The sequence below is a fragment of the Protopterus annectens genome, chromosome 9.part0 (assembly GCF_019279795.1).
Source record: "Protopterus annectens isolate FY-2018-M chromosome 9.part0, PAN1.0, whole genome shotgun sequence".
In the NCBI taxonomy this organism is placed as follows: Eukaryota; Metazoa; Chordata; order Ceratodontiformes; family Protopteridae; genus Protopterus; species Protopterus annectens.
Genome location: NC_056743.1, coordinates 133,508,653 through 133,524,437, shown reverse-complemented (window position 1 = coordinate 133,524,437; position 15,785 = coordinate 133,508,653). Strand labels below are relative to the sequence as shown.

General features: G+C 38.7%; 1 protein-coding gene across 3 annotated transcripts in view; it reads right to left on the bottom strand.

Moving 5' to 3' along the window:
• Positions 1-7,558, bottom strand: part of TRIM44 (tripartite motif containing 44) — a 1,245,326-nt gene extending 1,237,768 nt beyond the window's left edge. For all 3 annotated transcript variants that reach the window (XM_044082660.1, XM_044082661.1, XR_006366200.1), the window contains exon 1: positions 6,585-7,558. In XM_044082660.1, coding sequence (XP_043938595.1) covers positions 6,585-7,055 — 471 coding nt within the window. In that variant the 5' untranslated portion in view covers positions 7,056-7,558. The remainder of the gene's footprint in view (positions 1-6,584) is intronic.
• Positions 7,559-15,785: the final 8,227 nt, after the last annotated feature.

Sequence of the window (15,785 nt, the reverse complement as noted above, 5' to 3'; positions counted from 1 at the left end):
GAGGCGGAGGGCTGAGCCCCGAAGGCCTTCAGGAACACCGACTCATCAGCAGAGGGAGGTTTGGACTGCCAGCCGCCTCGTTGTTTTAGGGCTTCAAGGATGTCTGCAAAGGAGACATCATCCGAGGATGACTTGGGGGACCCCTCTGCATCATCGAGATCGGTGTCAGATGTCAAAGACTCGTCAGGGGAGTCAACGTGCTTCCTCTTGCACGTTTTCTTCCTAGGAGGTTCATCCGAAGAGGCTTCAGAAGGACCTCCAGGAGGGGGAGAAACCCCAACGGGGGTAACCTGAGGCCCAGGGGCTCCGCTGTCTGCTGACAGGGGAACTGCCAACGACCCAGTCTCCAAGAGTAGGGAAGGAGCCAGGGAAACTGTGGAGGCGGCCAAAGAAGATTTGGCTAGAGCACTCCTCATAGCCCTGAAGGCGGGACCACCAGAATCCTGGGAAGGTCCCCCTCCGTGGCCACGACAGTGGATGGTACTCCCGCCGCCGACGCACCAAGAGGAAGACTTGGGACCGAAGGCATCAATCCCGAAGCCTCCCCCCAGGGCCGAAGGAAGAAGTCCGTGCACTGAACTCCGACCCAGGAGCCTGAGTCGGAGCAAGGGTCCGGTCTGACCCTAACACCTCCACTGGTTCCACCAACACCTGCTCCAATGGTGCCGAAGCTGTTGGAGGAGGAAGAACTGTAAGGGCATGGACCATCGGCTCCGAAGCCAAATGGGCTGGAGCCGAAACTATCTTTTGGAACACCGGAGACTGGAAGAGTCGAAGGAGTACCCTGTCGATGTCCAAATCAGACATCCTGGAAGATCTCGAGGATACCGATCGGGCCCGAACCGATTTCTCCATCGGCTCCGAAGGGCCTGGGGACCGGCTCCGAAAGGATTCCACTATTATCGGCTCCGAGGAAGCCTTCACCGAGATTTCTCTCGGCGCCGATAAAGACTTCGGCTCCGAGGGGGAAGTGTCTGAGCCGATGACCCTTATCGGCTCCAATATCAGTGGAGCCGATGAGGATGACCCGCCTCTCGATGCTCCAGACCTCGGCTCCGAAACCAGAGGGGTCGAAGTAGGAGGCATCGAGGCAGACCGTTCCAACCTCGGCTCCGAAGTCCGTGGAGCCGATGGAGAAGTCTGCTTACCTTTTTTAGCCGTCGGCCCCGACTGACTGGTCGGAGCCGACGCTTTCCTCTTCTTAGAAGGAGACGGAGAGGAAGATAAAGCCTCCTCAAAGGAAGGCTTGATTAATCCTCTAAGGATTAATTTGTTTTTCCTCTCCTGGAGGACTCGAGAGGAAAAAGCATGGCACACACTGCAGGATTCTTTGAGATGTTTGGCGCCAAGACAATAGACGCACGAGGAGTGGTCGTCCGTAATGGACATTTTAAACCCACACCTCATGCACTTCTTAAAACCGGATGGTTTATGTTCCTTAGACATAGTTATGAAAACAGAAACAACAGTAAACTTTAACAGCTTTAGGACACAGGCACAATAAGTATGTCAAAAAATATAAACAAGAAAACTTTCTTTTTTTTTTTTTTTTTTTTACACAGTAAAGAAGAGGAAGAAAGCAAGGAGGGTCAAGACCCTCTAACTCAAACGGGTACTTGACCCACACACAACCACTAAAGTAGTTAGAACAGGGGAAGGCCTCTCTGACTGAAAGGAACTTTCTCTGACAGGAATTTTAAAGTAAAAATCAATAAAATACCAAGAGACACACTCATACACAAAAAACAGCCGTTAAAACAGCTTTTGGGTTGAAAAAGAGAAATTTTCTGACAGGAAAAGATACTATAAATATAGTACTTAGCCCAGCCAATGTTGAGACCACGTCCAAGCTCTGTAAGCGGCAAACGAGATCTGGGGGATTAGTGGTGGTGCATCCTGGGATAAAGAAAGCTCAGCCAATAAGAGGCCTCGCTCTATAGCATAAGCGTGCCGAGTCGGAGCCAAGGGATCGGCTCCGAACCCATCAGTCAGAATGTAGGCGAGATCGGATCACATAACATCAATAATTTTACAATCTTCAAAAATAAATCAAAAACATCTGCAGTTTAAATAATTACAACAAATTAGACACAATATAAAACACTGGTTAAGAACTGATACAAGGCAGATGACAATAATTTAACATTTAGAGAAATTTTAAACAGTTTGTAAACAAATTAAAGGTAAGCTAGTCTAACACAAATAGGAATTGCAATATGAAGTAAGGGAAAAACGGGCTTACAGTATATTCAGGGCAAAAGTCAGAGAAAAGAATTACATAGCAGCAAGAAAGTAAGTGAAGAAGGTAGAGTAAGGAGGTATAAGGAATGAAAAAAGTAGTTGTCCACATTTAGAGATAAAATTAATCTTAGTTTTCAGCAAGAATAAAGCTGGACTTTAGCTAAGAAGTCTTTCAGAATGGTTTTGAAAGATGGGAGGGAGGGTATAGAGTTGATTTATATACAGGTAAGGAGTTCCAGGCCTTAGCAACCTTGTACGAGTACAGACAATGCCCAGCAGATTTACTAGGTTTGTAGACAGGAGTTTTTCATCACTGAATCGCAATAACCAACTGGGAACATAGTTGTGGAGAATTTTATTCAGTGCTGGACGGGCAGATGGATGCTGGATAATTGTATAGGTGGTAAGAAGTTGTGTATATGTTAGTTGATGAGTCAGTTCTAACCAATTTAGGCTTTTCAGTGCTATACAGTGGTAAATTCTGAAAGGGGTATGTGCTGCAAATTTAGCAACTTTGTTATAGCATGGTTCAGGTTTTAATTTTTGTGAAGTCTGGAGGTTAGTAAGGATGGGAGCACCCTAAAGAAAAGTGGGTAGGAGATAGGTAGTGGGAAGTGTAGTGTTAGTTGCATTGGTGAGAAAGTTTTTGGCTCTGTAAAGCAAAGTTTTTGGCTCTGTAAAGCATCCCTAGTTTTTGATGAGTTTTTCTAATGCAATTTTATATATGCAGGTTGAATACAAGATTATCGTCCACCATCACCCTAACAGTTTGTTATGAGAAGCGACTTCAATGGTTGTATTATCAAGACAGAGGACTTTAAATTTAATTTTTTCATGAGAGAGGAATTTGGGGAATAAAGTAGCAGTTTGGTCTTTTTTGGGGTTTAGTATGACTTGTGAATTACAAAGCCATGTTTCAGTGGCTGTTAAAGCTTCCCGAGTAATTTTTTGGAGTACCATGTTATCAGATGTGCAGATGAGAGTGGATTCATCAGCATACTGCATTAGGATGGCCTATTGTATGGAAGTATAGAGGTGTTGGTGAAAATGTTAAAGAGGAGAGGACAAGGATACAGCCTTGTGGTACAGCAGTGGTGACTGACAGGTAAGGAAAGAGCATGGAGTGCCATTTTACTGACTGATGCCTACTGGACAGGTAGCTTTTGAACCACAGAAGGGTGGGCTGAAAGAAACACCTAGCGAGGACAGCTGAAGTGGACGTTTGCTGTGACAAAAGGTGTCGAAAGCTTTAGAAAATTCTAGAAATAAGGAAGAGACTAGTTTGCCATCATATCTAACTTTATTGACAGTATCTATACAAATTAGAAGGGCAGTGCTAGTACTATGGTAAGGACAGAAGCCATGTTGTGTAGGGGATAGGTGTTCTTCCTGCAGGCAATAGTGTAGCAATTGTTTGTGAATACATTTAGGTATTTTGGCAAGAGGCCTAAAGTTATTGACATCTGTTGAATTTCCTCCTTTGTGCAGAAGGATAATGTGTGACTTTTTCCTGACACAAGGAACTTGGGATTCCCTGGATTGACCTATTTATAAGGACTGAGTACTCGCTTGGAAGGTCATCAGCTGAAGAAAAGCATGGTTTAAGTTTAAGAGTACTTTTATATAGAAAGTGGGAACAGGTCTAAAGGTGAAAGTGGATGTGGTGATATGTTGCTGTTGGGCAGGGTTGGGATTAAATGTAAAGGAATCCTTTGTTAGAGATGCTATACTATCTGTAAAATAAAAGTCGAACTGTATTGCAGTTTTGAGTGGCAAGTTATCAGGAGAGGCCTTTCGGCTGAATTTCTAGAAGATTTCTTTAATGGATGCCCAAAATTTTGTGTTTAGTATTATTCTGAAAATTTTTACAGTACAGTTTTTTGTCTTCATTTGCTTGCTTTTTAATACAATTACGAAGCATTCTGAAGTTTAAGATACTGAGATGTTTTATATTTTTCTCACTCTTTCCTTACTTTTTTCTGCCCCGCATTAGCATGCTACTCTTTTTACATAGCCAAATTGTTTTGTTTTCAGTCTCTTCCTTCTAGGAGGTGCAATGTTATTTAGGATATTTAAAAAAAAAAAAAAAGTATTGAATGCAATCACAGCATTGTCTAAGGGGAGGATTTTTGGGAAATTCCAGTTAACAAACGATAGTGTAGTAATGAACATTTCGGGGTTAAACTTGGAAAGGTTGTATGTGGTTTTATAAATATGCTGTTTAACTGGATTTGTGCAATGTCTAATCCTACATACTGGGAGATGATCACTGACAGCGTCTGACATTGTACCTGCAGTGCACTATTTGCTAGGGTATGATACTAGGAGCCAGTCGAATAGAAAACTTGACTTGTGTGAGATTATTACAGTTTATTCTACTCTAAGCCTGTTTTATTACTTGATTCCTGTGTTTTGCCTTCTGGGCCCAGGGGCTGTGCATGAAAAGGGTTCCCTAGCTAGTATACTTACCCAGTTAATATAAGTACTTCCTTATTACAGTGGCCTTCACGATATACTTACGTAAAGAGTAAAGCGAAATAGGTAGAGTGTAAAGACAGTGATAACCATGAAGAGTTGGAGCTCACATAAATACACAAACATCATAAACGCTATGAATAACATTTCTTACAGTATATGCATACATATGCAGTACTTGGACGACAATGTACAGAATAAGGAATGACGTCGTAAAAATGTAGGGAACAGGAAACAGCAATTTCAGGAGGTCTACAAATAGATTTAGGAAATTCATAGAGATGGAAACTTTCTGAAGCAATGGTGTGAAGAAAATAAAGTTGTTGCCGACGTGCACAAAGGGAATGATATCTTGCATAACGAATGCAAATTGCCATTGTCTGCCATTAGGAAAAGGCAGCTTGTGTTTTGTAGAAAATCTAAACTTGTATATTGAATAACACTTGCTTGCCTATGTTCTATACATTGGGGGAAAGATACTGTATTATGCTGAAACCATTCTTTTGAAAGCATGTGAAATTGAATGTCGTTGCTAAATAATGTGTTGACAATAACACCACCATCCTTACCACCCTTTTTAGATAATAGCAAATATCTGAAGTGGGTACAATATACATAACATCTGTAATCCCTCAACTACTGATTTTGCCAAGGCCATTTTACCTTTCGTCATGGCTGCTATAATAAGGAAATACCTAAATAAAAAAATAAATCAATTACAAATAAATACATTTTAGGAGACACAAAACAAGACTTCCAGACAAAATCAGGGACACACCAATATGTGCACCTGACATACCTAAGGTGTGATGTAAAACCTCCTTTAAACAATAAACTTACTTGTAGCCAATTACAGACCTCAAAGTATCTTAAAGTATAAACACTTTTTTTTGCTAAGGAGTTTCAACAAGGAATAGGAGAACTAATCATCAGGGATCTGGGGACCCAGGTTGACAGTAGCCTTTCGTTTGACACTCATGTTGCTAAAGTAGTTAGGAAAACCTTCTACATTGCCCACCTGATCATGAAGGGATTCACATCTAGATCAAGGGAGGTCATCGCCCCCCTGTACTCATCACTCATTAGACCTATGATTGAGTACAATGCCCCATTCGGAATGTATCTGACCAGACACCTGCAGCAGCTGGAAAGGCCCCAAAAGTTCCTCACCAAAAGGATAAAGGGTCTCAAAAATATGTCTTATGCTGCCCGACTGAAAGAACTCCAGCTCTATTCAGTCTCATACCGCTTGCTCAGAGGTGACCTGTGCCTGACATATAAGGCCATGTCAAACCCTGATTTGATGAATATGCTTCACCTCAGAAAATCTAGATCCCTCAGAACCACAAGGGCGGGAGACTTAAACCTTGACACGGTTATTAATAGAACATGCTGGAGGGCCAGATTCATCACCCAGAGACTCCCTATGCTGTGGAACAAAATCCCGGTACATGTGAGGCAGAGCACCTCGCTGGCCTTGTTCAAGAGGAATCTTGACCAATGGATGGGGGATCGCAGATATACCCCAGGGATTACTTCAGTGTCACTGCTTGACAGAGGCACAGCAAAATAATAGGCATAGTTTTATTCAAACTAAAGGGGTGGCGAACGCCAAATAACTATGGGCTAGGCTTATAAATGCCCTTGGGCAGATCGCCTAGTATGAACCTATGAACCTATTTCATTCACAATGTCTCAGAAATTGGTCGTTTTGCTATGCATACATTTTAAGGCACCAGAAATAATGTGCATTATAATTTTGGAAGCTGTGCCACGGTGTAAGTTCTCTCCTCCTCCAAGGTTGAACGTACTGCACACTACACCACCCCCTACTCCCCACCCCTTTGCAATGCAATAGTAACACTTACTCTCATCGCTTGATACGCTTCATCTAAGGTTATGAGCTTGTGCTGCCGGTGAGAACCTGTCACGGCACAAAGTACACAGATGATCTTCTCGTGTTCCTTGCAGTACAATGTTAACTCCTGCCCATGCTCCTGACATTTCTTTCTTTCAGCAGTGGTCCTGCGCTTGTTGGCCCCCTCATCAGCAGGCTGAGGGCTCTCTGTTTTTTCTGTCTGCTCTTGCTGATGCTCCTCTGTCTCATTCGGGGGAGCGGATGAACTGAAGTCCCTGAGCTTGTGACGACGAGTAGTGGGTTTCTGCCGGTGCTCTTCCGCGTGCTTCTCACAAAAAGCAAAGCCGCAGGTGTCACACACCTTAGTAGCCCTAGGCAACGCCTCATCCGGATCACAAGCATCACAACTACCATCGTGTGGTGGTAGCTCGTCTCTGCCTCTTTTGCGACTGCTGCTACTACTGCTACTACTGTCGGCCATGCTTCGTAACGTGGAATAGAGAGGGGAATGTATGATCTGCAGTTTAGGCTTCTGGTCCTTCTCGGGCCTACTATATTCCTTAGTCCTTTTCTTATGTATAATGTATTCTTCTCAAACAACACTAGCTGTGTCCCGTTACTTGGTTTCTCGTAGCACAGCTTGTAAGCTTTAATAACCGTTTCGTTTCTAATAGTCCTTACAAAACAGTCACTGATTTTGCTCCGTTTCGTTCCTAATAGTTCTTTCAATATTCTTACAAACTAATCACTGCTTTGGCTCTTTGTTGCTGTTAACCTCCTTCCTGTATTCTTCTTTCGCCCTTCTGTGTCATTTGCTCTCACCTCTACTTTTGCAACTTAAGATAACTGGTTTATGTTCAAGCAGGATTAAGCCCTACATAAATATAAATGCATTTTAGCTCCTATCTAAGTAGCACCATTGGCAACAAGGAGCATCACTCTTCTACTTTCATTTTCGGCTTCAGATGTTCTCGTACTTCCTGGTTTACTTAAAGAGACCGCATCCTATTTCCCCTGTCTGAATTTTGAGTGGTGTGCTTTATTAAAGTTTGTAAAATAAATGTATTGTTTGGAGAGTTAGTTTGAGTTGTCGCATCACTACACTTTAATAATATTTTGTTTTCTACCTCTCAGATCTCCAAACACGTACAGTATTCTAAACACGTATAGCTATCGTGAAGGAATATGTTTTAACGTACGACTAACTTAGCCATAAAGCTGCTCTCTTTTGCATAAGAAGACAGCTGTTTAGATGAGAAACATATCCGCAAAAGTTTTGCTTAGTGCTACCTTTAAGATTAATATATAAATATAGTTTCAACCAATAGTCAAGGCTGATATGATTTGCGTCACGGATTACGTTGTAAATTTCACGTCCTTCTTCTACTGGTATGTTACCAGTAGCCCGTGTCTCACATTTATGGTAGTCTTGTTACGGTATATTTTCAAAGAGGAATGGAGCGCACTCTACTCAAGGATGAAGCCAAAAATGTGTGTTTTGTATTCTAGCTCATACCTCTCAAGTGTCCAGATGTTTCAGATTTTTGCCTTGTAATTTTGGACCGCCCCTAACTTTTATTATAATGTTTGTGAATTTCTGGCTAACCATTGAGGTCACTAAATAAAATGTCATAGCAGTTGAGTTACTTCATATCGTTTAAAAGATGCATGCCAATACAAACCTGTCTTTCTAACACTTTCTAATTGCCCTTGATTTCAGGGCCTTTGCCCACCATTATTTTAGGTCTTGTGCAGATTTCATGCACTGGGAGGCTGAGAGCTAACCCACCTTCATATTATTTTATTTTTTATTTTACATTTGTTTACCGGGCTGGTCTGACTGTATATATTTCCATTTTCAGCAGAGGCCCGGGGAGAAAAGCTCCACATAGAGACAAAACACAGTTACGTTATACATATAAAAATAAGTAGCAGGTTAAACATGATTCTAGACTACATTACAGAATTCTACTTACATGCCCTGTAGAGAAACACAATTAAGTTGTAGTTATAGAAATACAAAATAGAAAGGTTCTGTAACAGTAAAACATTTGTGGCAAGTGTAAAGCACATTCAGGAAATTTCTTTTACATTCATAATTCTTTAATGGATTGTAATAGATGCTACTTGTAAAAGAAGTAGATTGTTAGTGAAACTTCTCAAAGTGTAGGTAGTAGAGAGCGAACAGAAAGAAGGTGTTAAAGAGAGAGAGAAATAATTGTGGAAGTCACAAAATTTAGTCAGGATTGAAGCATGGGCATAACCAGTGTATTTTAAGGTGTTTTTTAAGCTTTTGTTTAAAGAGAACAGGGGAGGGAATGGAAGTTAGAGCAGTAGGTAGAAGATTCCAATATTTACCGATGGTATTGGAGAATAGGGAGTCACCAGCAATGTTATTAGACTTAGTTAAGGTTACTAGAAGTTTGTTTGAAGAGTGTAATGAATTTAGGTTAGTGTAAGGGGTAAATAGGTTAGAAAGTATAGGTGTGTTATTAGGTTGGTAAAATATCCTATGGACAAAGGTGAGTTGGGAAAGTATCAACATGTTTTTTAGTTCAAGCCAGTGGAGTTGCTGTAAGTTCAGACAGTGGTGAGTTCTAAATTGGTTCCCAGTAACAAACCTAGCAATACTATTGTAAGTATTAGCCAGTTTAGAGAGATTATTTTTCTTTAGGTTAGTGTATATAGGTGAAGCATAGAGAAGAGTGGAAATAAGATGAGAGTGGGCAAGTGTAGCTTTGGCTATTGGAGTTAAGAACATTTTAATTCTGTAGAAGGAGCCCAGTTTTCTATTTACAGTTTTGACAGTATTATTAATGTGGTTATCAAAGGTAAGGTTATTGTCTATAGTGACACCTAGCAGCTTGGTGGTAGAGTCAGGGGATATATGGGTGCCATTTTTGGATAAGATAGAGAATTCTATTGGGGAGGGCCTAATACTATAGTAGGCTTAAAGAGCAAGAAAAAAAATGAAAAGACCAATGGTTAGACCACAGCTGAAGATAAAAATGGAATAATCCACGTCAGGAAATAAATCACTTGCAGCTTCACAGTAGTGTCCTTTTTAAAACCAAAAGTTGTAACTGAGATGTAGTAGTCAAGGTAGGAAATGGTTCACTTGCAGTTTCACACCACTTTATTAAACAAGAGTAAGCGCTTTCACGATCTAAGTCAGCTGATCGCTTCTTCAGACTCATAAAAACAGTTAAAACATTGGTATTTAAAATATGGTTCAACCAATGAAAACACATATAGAACTATGACAGAGACTAATTAAAATTGCATACATCAGTACATTAATTTGCCTTATATTTTATTTTATTTTTTTATTTATTTTACATTTGTTGACCGGGCTAGTCTGGCTGGATACATGTCCATTTTCAGCAGAGGCCCGAGGAGAAAAGCTCCACTATATACTAGTAACTTACAACAAACAAAAAATATGAAAAACATATAAGCAAAAAAAGGAACATTTTCTTGTAGTAGAGTTCTGCATAAGATGAAACAAAATATACATATAACAGACACATTTTATGTAATAATCCATATTACTTAATGTTTTAATGGTCTGGATTTTAAAAGCTTCAAGGAAACAGCATTGTTCAATCCAGGAGACCTATCTGCCTGAAGTAGTAAAATCCATCTTTGTTCTGCTTCCTCTACCTTATTCCTTATATCACCTCCCCTCTTACTTTTATTTATTATTTCTAAAACCATGAAATTAAAAATATGTTTCCTATCTTCTTCTTCCACATGTTTTGCTAAAGCACTTGTGTCTTTTTTATTTCTTATATCTCTAAGGTGTTCAAGGATACGTTCCTTTAGACACCTATTGGTTTTGCCTATATAAAAGGCATGACAGACAGTGCAGAAGCTGAAATAAACCAAATTTTGTGTTCTGCAGTCAGCATACAAATCTATATCAATTATAAATCCTAGTGTAGGATGTTTATATGTAGATTTATTATATAAATAGTCACATGCTGTACAATTTCTGCAAGGAAAAGTCCCCTGCCTATCAGATAGGATCATTCTTTCATTGTTTCTGGATTTATAACAGAGTTGCCTTTTTAAGGACCTCTTGTTTCTAAAAGAAAAGCTGGGTCTATCTTCTAACAATTCTCTCAAGTCAGGATCAGACAATAAAACATTCCAATTCTTCTCAAAAATATTACAGAACCTTCTGATGTCACTTGAATAAGTTATAGGGAATCTAACTTTAAAATCATGACCTTCCTTGCTTTTAACATCTTCTATAGTATTTGAGAAGAGCAGTTTACATCTCCCATCCCTATTTTCAATGGTATATTTAGAGCTTTCATTTATGTCTTTCTTACTATAACCTCTGTTTAAGAAGTCTTTCTCTAATATAGTCATTGTCTTCACAAAGCCTTCATCTGTATTATGTAACCGGCTTATTCTCATATATTGTCCTTTCACTACATTTTTGTGTACAAATGTTGGATGCATACTAGTCTTATGTAAGATACTATTTCTCCATGTAGATTTTCTATACATCCCTGTTGTAAGTTCATCTAACGCTGTCTTCTTAACCAAAACATCTAGGAACTCAATAGAGTCCCTGGAATGTTGACTAGTGAATCTTAAAAATTCAGTGGTGCTATGTAAGTACTCCACCATCTCTTGCAACTCTTCACTAGTACCATCCCATAACAGGAAGATGTCATCTACAAAACGTATATACCATACAATTTTGCCAGCATATTTATTGCTAGCACTTAATACATGATCTTTTTCCCATGCAGCCAATGCTAAGTTGGCGTAGCTGTTAACACAAGCCGTGCCCATTGCTACACCAACTTTCTGTAGATAAAACTTGTCATTGAATATAAAGACATTATTTTCTAGGACAATATCAAGCAACTCCCATATCAAATTAATCTTAGTGCTTTGAAAAACTTGTTTCAAGGTCAGAATATCACGTATTTTCTCAATACACCATTTATTCGGTATCACTGTGAACAGTGAAGTGACATCCATTGTCACAAACATATAATTTCTATTAATATTCCTGGTCTTATTATATAACAGTCACAGAAATGCCTTTGTATCCCTTAGTATAGTCTCGCATGATTTTAGGACTATTTGTAAATTTTGTTCAATATAAATTGAGATGGCTTCTGTGGCCCATCCTTTACTGGATACAATAGGTCTCATAGGGGGCTGTGTGATGTCTTTGTGAATTTTAGGTAGGCCATAAATAATGGGTATAGTTGGATGTTCTATCTGAAAGTAGTCAAACAATTCCTCTGATACATAATTAGTAATCAATAAGTCAAAAATATATACAGATATCCTGTCAATTATACCTTGTACTTGTCTCTCATTTAATTCAACATAAGTATCTGTATCATTCAAAAGTTCCATCATTTTCTTGTAATAAAAAACCTTATCCATTACTACTACACTGCCCCCCTTGTCAGCGGGCCTAATTTCAATGCTGTGAGAATCCTTTAATTCTGACAGTGCTTCAGTTTCTGATTTACTCAAGTTATAAAATCTAGGTGGAAGATTTTTAGCATGCATCTCTCTAATTTCATGTTCACACACATTAGTGAAAGTTTCAACTGTGGGATGTATCTTGGGTACAAAGGCACTAGGTTGTTTAAACATATTATCAAATACATTTCTTTTAAACATGGTTTTAAGTGTTAGGTTACGAGAAAATAACTTCAGCTCTTTTAATAAATCAGTTAATACTGTTTTCTGTGCCGGAATAAAGTTCAGGCCTCTATCCTTGAACACCTTAGAGATATAAGAAATAAAAAGACACAAGTGCTTTAGCAAAACATGTGGAAGAAGAAGATAGGAAACATATTTTTAATTTCATGGTTTTAGAAATAATAAATAAAAGTAAGAGGGGAGGTGATATACGGAATAAGGTAGAGGAAGCAGAACAAAGATGGATTTTACTACTTCAGGCGGCTAGGTCTCCTGGATTGAACAATGCTGTTTCCTTGAAGCCTTTTTTAAAATCCAGACCATTAAAACATTAAGTAATATGGATTATTACATAAAATGTGTCTGTTATATGTATATTTTATTTAATCTTATGCAGAATATAAGGCAAATTAATGTACTGATGTATGCAATTTTAATTAGTCTATGTTATAGTTCTATATGTGTTTTCATTGGTTGAACCATATTTTAAATACCAATGTTTTAACTGTTTTTATGAGTCTGAAGAAGCAATCAGCTGACTTAGATCGCGAAAGCGCTTACTCTTGTTTAATAAAGTGGTGTGAAACTGCAAGTGAACTGTTTCCTACCTTAACTACTACATCTCAGTTACAACTTTTGGTTTTAAAAAGGACACTACTGTGAAGCTGCAAGTGATTTATTTCCTGACGTGGATTATTCCATTTTTATCTTCAGCTGTGATCTAACCATTGGTCTTTTCATTTTTTTTCGCTTGAGGTGTATACCAGGCGTTTATCCAGCTTTTGTTTTCTTTCACGTGTTTAAAGAGCAAGAGTTTGGTTTTTTTTTAGCATTCAAAAGGAGGCAGCATTTTAAGAACCATGCCTCAACTGCGTTAAATACATTTTGTGTTAGTGTTTGTAATTCTGAAATGGTTTTAGCAGAACATATGAGTGTAGAATCGTCTGCGTATTGTATGCATGTAGCTTGAGGTATAGCTACTTGTAGGTCGTTTATGAATAAGGAGAATAGAAGAGGTCCAAGAATAGAGCCTTGGGGGACACCATGTGAGACTGGCAGAAGAGATGAGAGTTTGTTATCCCAGAGAACTGCCTGTTTCCTATTGCTGAGGTAGGAAGTGAACCAGTGAATAGCCTTGGGTTCTAAAGAAAGAGATTCTAGGGTTTTTATGAGCAGGGGTGGTTGACCATATCAAAGGCTTTTGACAGGTCTATAAAGAGTGCTGATGAGAGAATATTATTGTTGCGGTTTTTATTGATGAAATCAGTAAAGGAAAGGAGAGCTGTGGTGGTACTATGAAATGGCCTAAAACCGTGCTGGCAGTTAGTTAGTATGTTATGTTTAGTTAAGTGACCCATTAACTGATAGTGAATACATTTCTCCATAATTTTTGCTAAGGGTGATAAGAGTGCTATAGGCCTGTAATTAGAATACTCGTTAGAGTTGCCTCCTTTATGTAGGGGATAATGTATGATATTTTCCAGATGTCAGGGATGGTTTCTTCACTAACGGTTCTGTTTATAAGGATGGATATGGGATAGGCTACTGCATTAGCTGCTTTTTGAAGGTATTTTGATGGTAGCTGATCAGCAGAGGGGGTACAAGGTTTAAGTTTTTGGACAAGTTTTTGGATAAAGGTGGTAGAGATGGGTTGTAATTGGAAAGTAGGCAGATTTGAAGATGTGTGGCTAGGGATGCTAGAATTGTCAATGGTAAGGTGAGAGGCTAGTGAGTTAATGGTATCAGAAAAAAAGGAATTAAAGGCATTAGCAGTTTCATGTGTTGTATTCTTTTCAGACCCTGAGGGGGAGGGTGTACTAGTCTGGCCTGGGTGAAGTAGTCTATTTAAGGTTGACCAGAACCTTTGGGGATTGTTGTGATTCATGTGCTGCAGGTTACTATAGCAGTTCTTTTTGTCTGCAAGTATGGCTTTTTTGGTACTATTTCTTAAGTGTCTAAAGGTTTGTTGATCAGAGGGTGATTTGCTAGCTCTCCACTTTACCCATGATTTGTTTCTCAAGATCCATACTTCTTAAATAATTATCATTATTTTTTGTCACCATCTTTTCAACACAATATGTCAATACGTCAGTTTTTGAAGGGAAAGAGCAAAAACCTGAACTAACATCTGGTACATTTGAGAGATATGATCTCAGCTATCCCTGATTTTACCTCCTATTTTTATCTTGGACCTATTATTTTTTTATCTTTCTGGTAAATTAGTAAGGATTACAGTCAGGTAATAAGCCATACATTGGAGTTGCATAGTGCTGTTTTTACAGAAAATGCATGCTGATGCCAAACCTTTGGTTCTAGTGACTGTTTAAGCGAATTGCAATAATACTTACATTTGTCTCTGATGTTGTGCCTATGTCCCACAATTAAGTTTGGCTTTGTACAAAATTTCTGAGCTAAGAAGTTGAGAGGTATGGTCTCATTCAACCCACCTAAGGTATAGAAGGTGTTCATATTATTCCAGATTTTGGCTAGTAAAGAAGTGTAAACATAATTTTCAACAGTTACTGTTAGTTTGTTGACCACATGTGTGGGTTGGTCCACTTTTCATCCATGACTGGGACCAATATGAAAAAGACATTATCGTAAAATGTCGACAATAAATTAGCAAGTGAACATACAAAGAGTACAGCAGTTCTAACTTACACTAGTACAAAGTTAATACACTTAGCAATTGGTGGTATAGATTATTTATTCAAAAGTAGACACTGCAGGATGAGGTGAGTTTTATACAAGCAAAGTTTTAGGAGTAAACTGAAATTATTTAAATCTGAGTCTAAAGTATCAGAAAGATATTAGGTCTGAGAGGAAAAAGGTAAATTACAACACAGTGGCGACAGCAACAGATAGAAGAAGGATGGGAACATATGACGAAAGAGTTATGTGAGGAATAACATATGTGTAATTAACACAGGAAAAATCTTAACTCTCAAGTCATTTTGCTAGACAGCTATTAGCTATAACTTCCTAACATATCTAAATCTTTATTCAGATTTGCTTTCATTTTTGTGTTAAACAAAAACAGGTTATAAACCAGTGATTTCACCTGGAAGGTTGTTCCATGTTGATGGGATCAACTAGCTAAAGATCTTTTCACAAATGTTGAATAAAAAGTGAGATGTGTGAAGTTTGGTTATTATCGTAACTTCTCAAAGAGTGAGTGAGTGAGATTATTTATGCTAAGCTTATTTGCCAGTGGTGGACAGTACCTTTCATTAAGCAGCTTTAAAGTTAGTGACTAGGATTCAGTAATACATAATGCACAGTCCTGTTTGTAGCTGGTAGCTACAGCAATAAGAAAACTCAGGTCCAAACTTTTACTCTAGTCTCACTGGCAAAGGCTGCTTGTAGAAGCAGCAGTTCAAGGGTATGGCTAGTGCTATTAGCCATGCACTCTTCCTTGGAGCTTTTTTTCTTTCAAAAACATTTTTATTTTGTTTTCATTATAAACATACTCAAATGTACATATAACAAATACAATAAAACAGTAACTTTGTTTGCATTATAAACATAC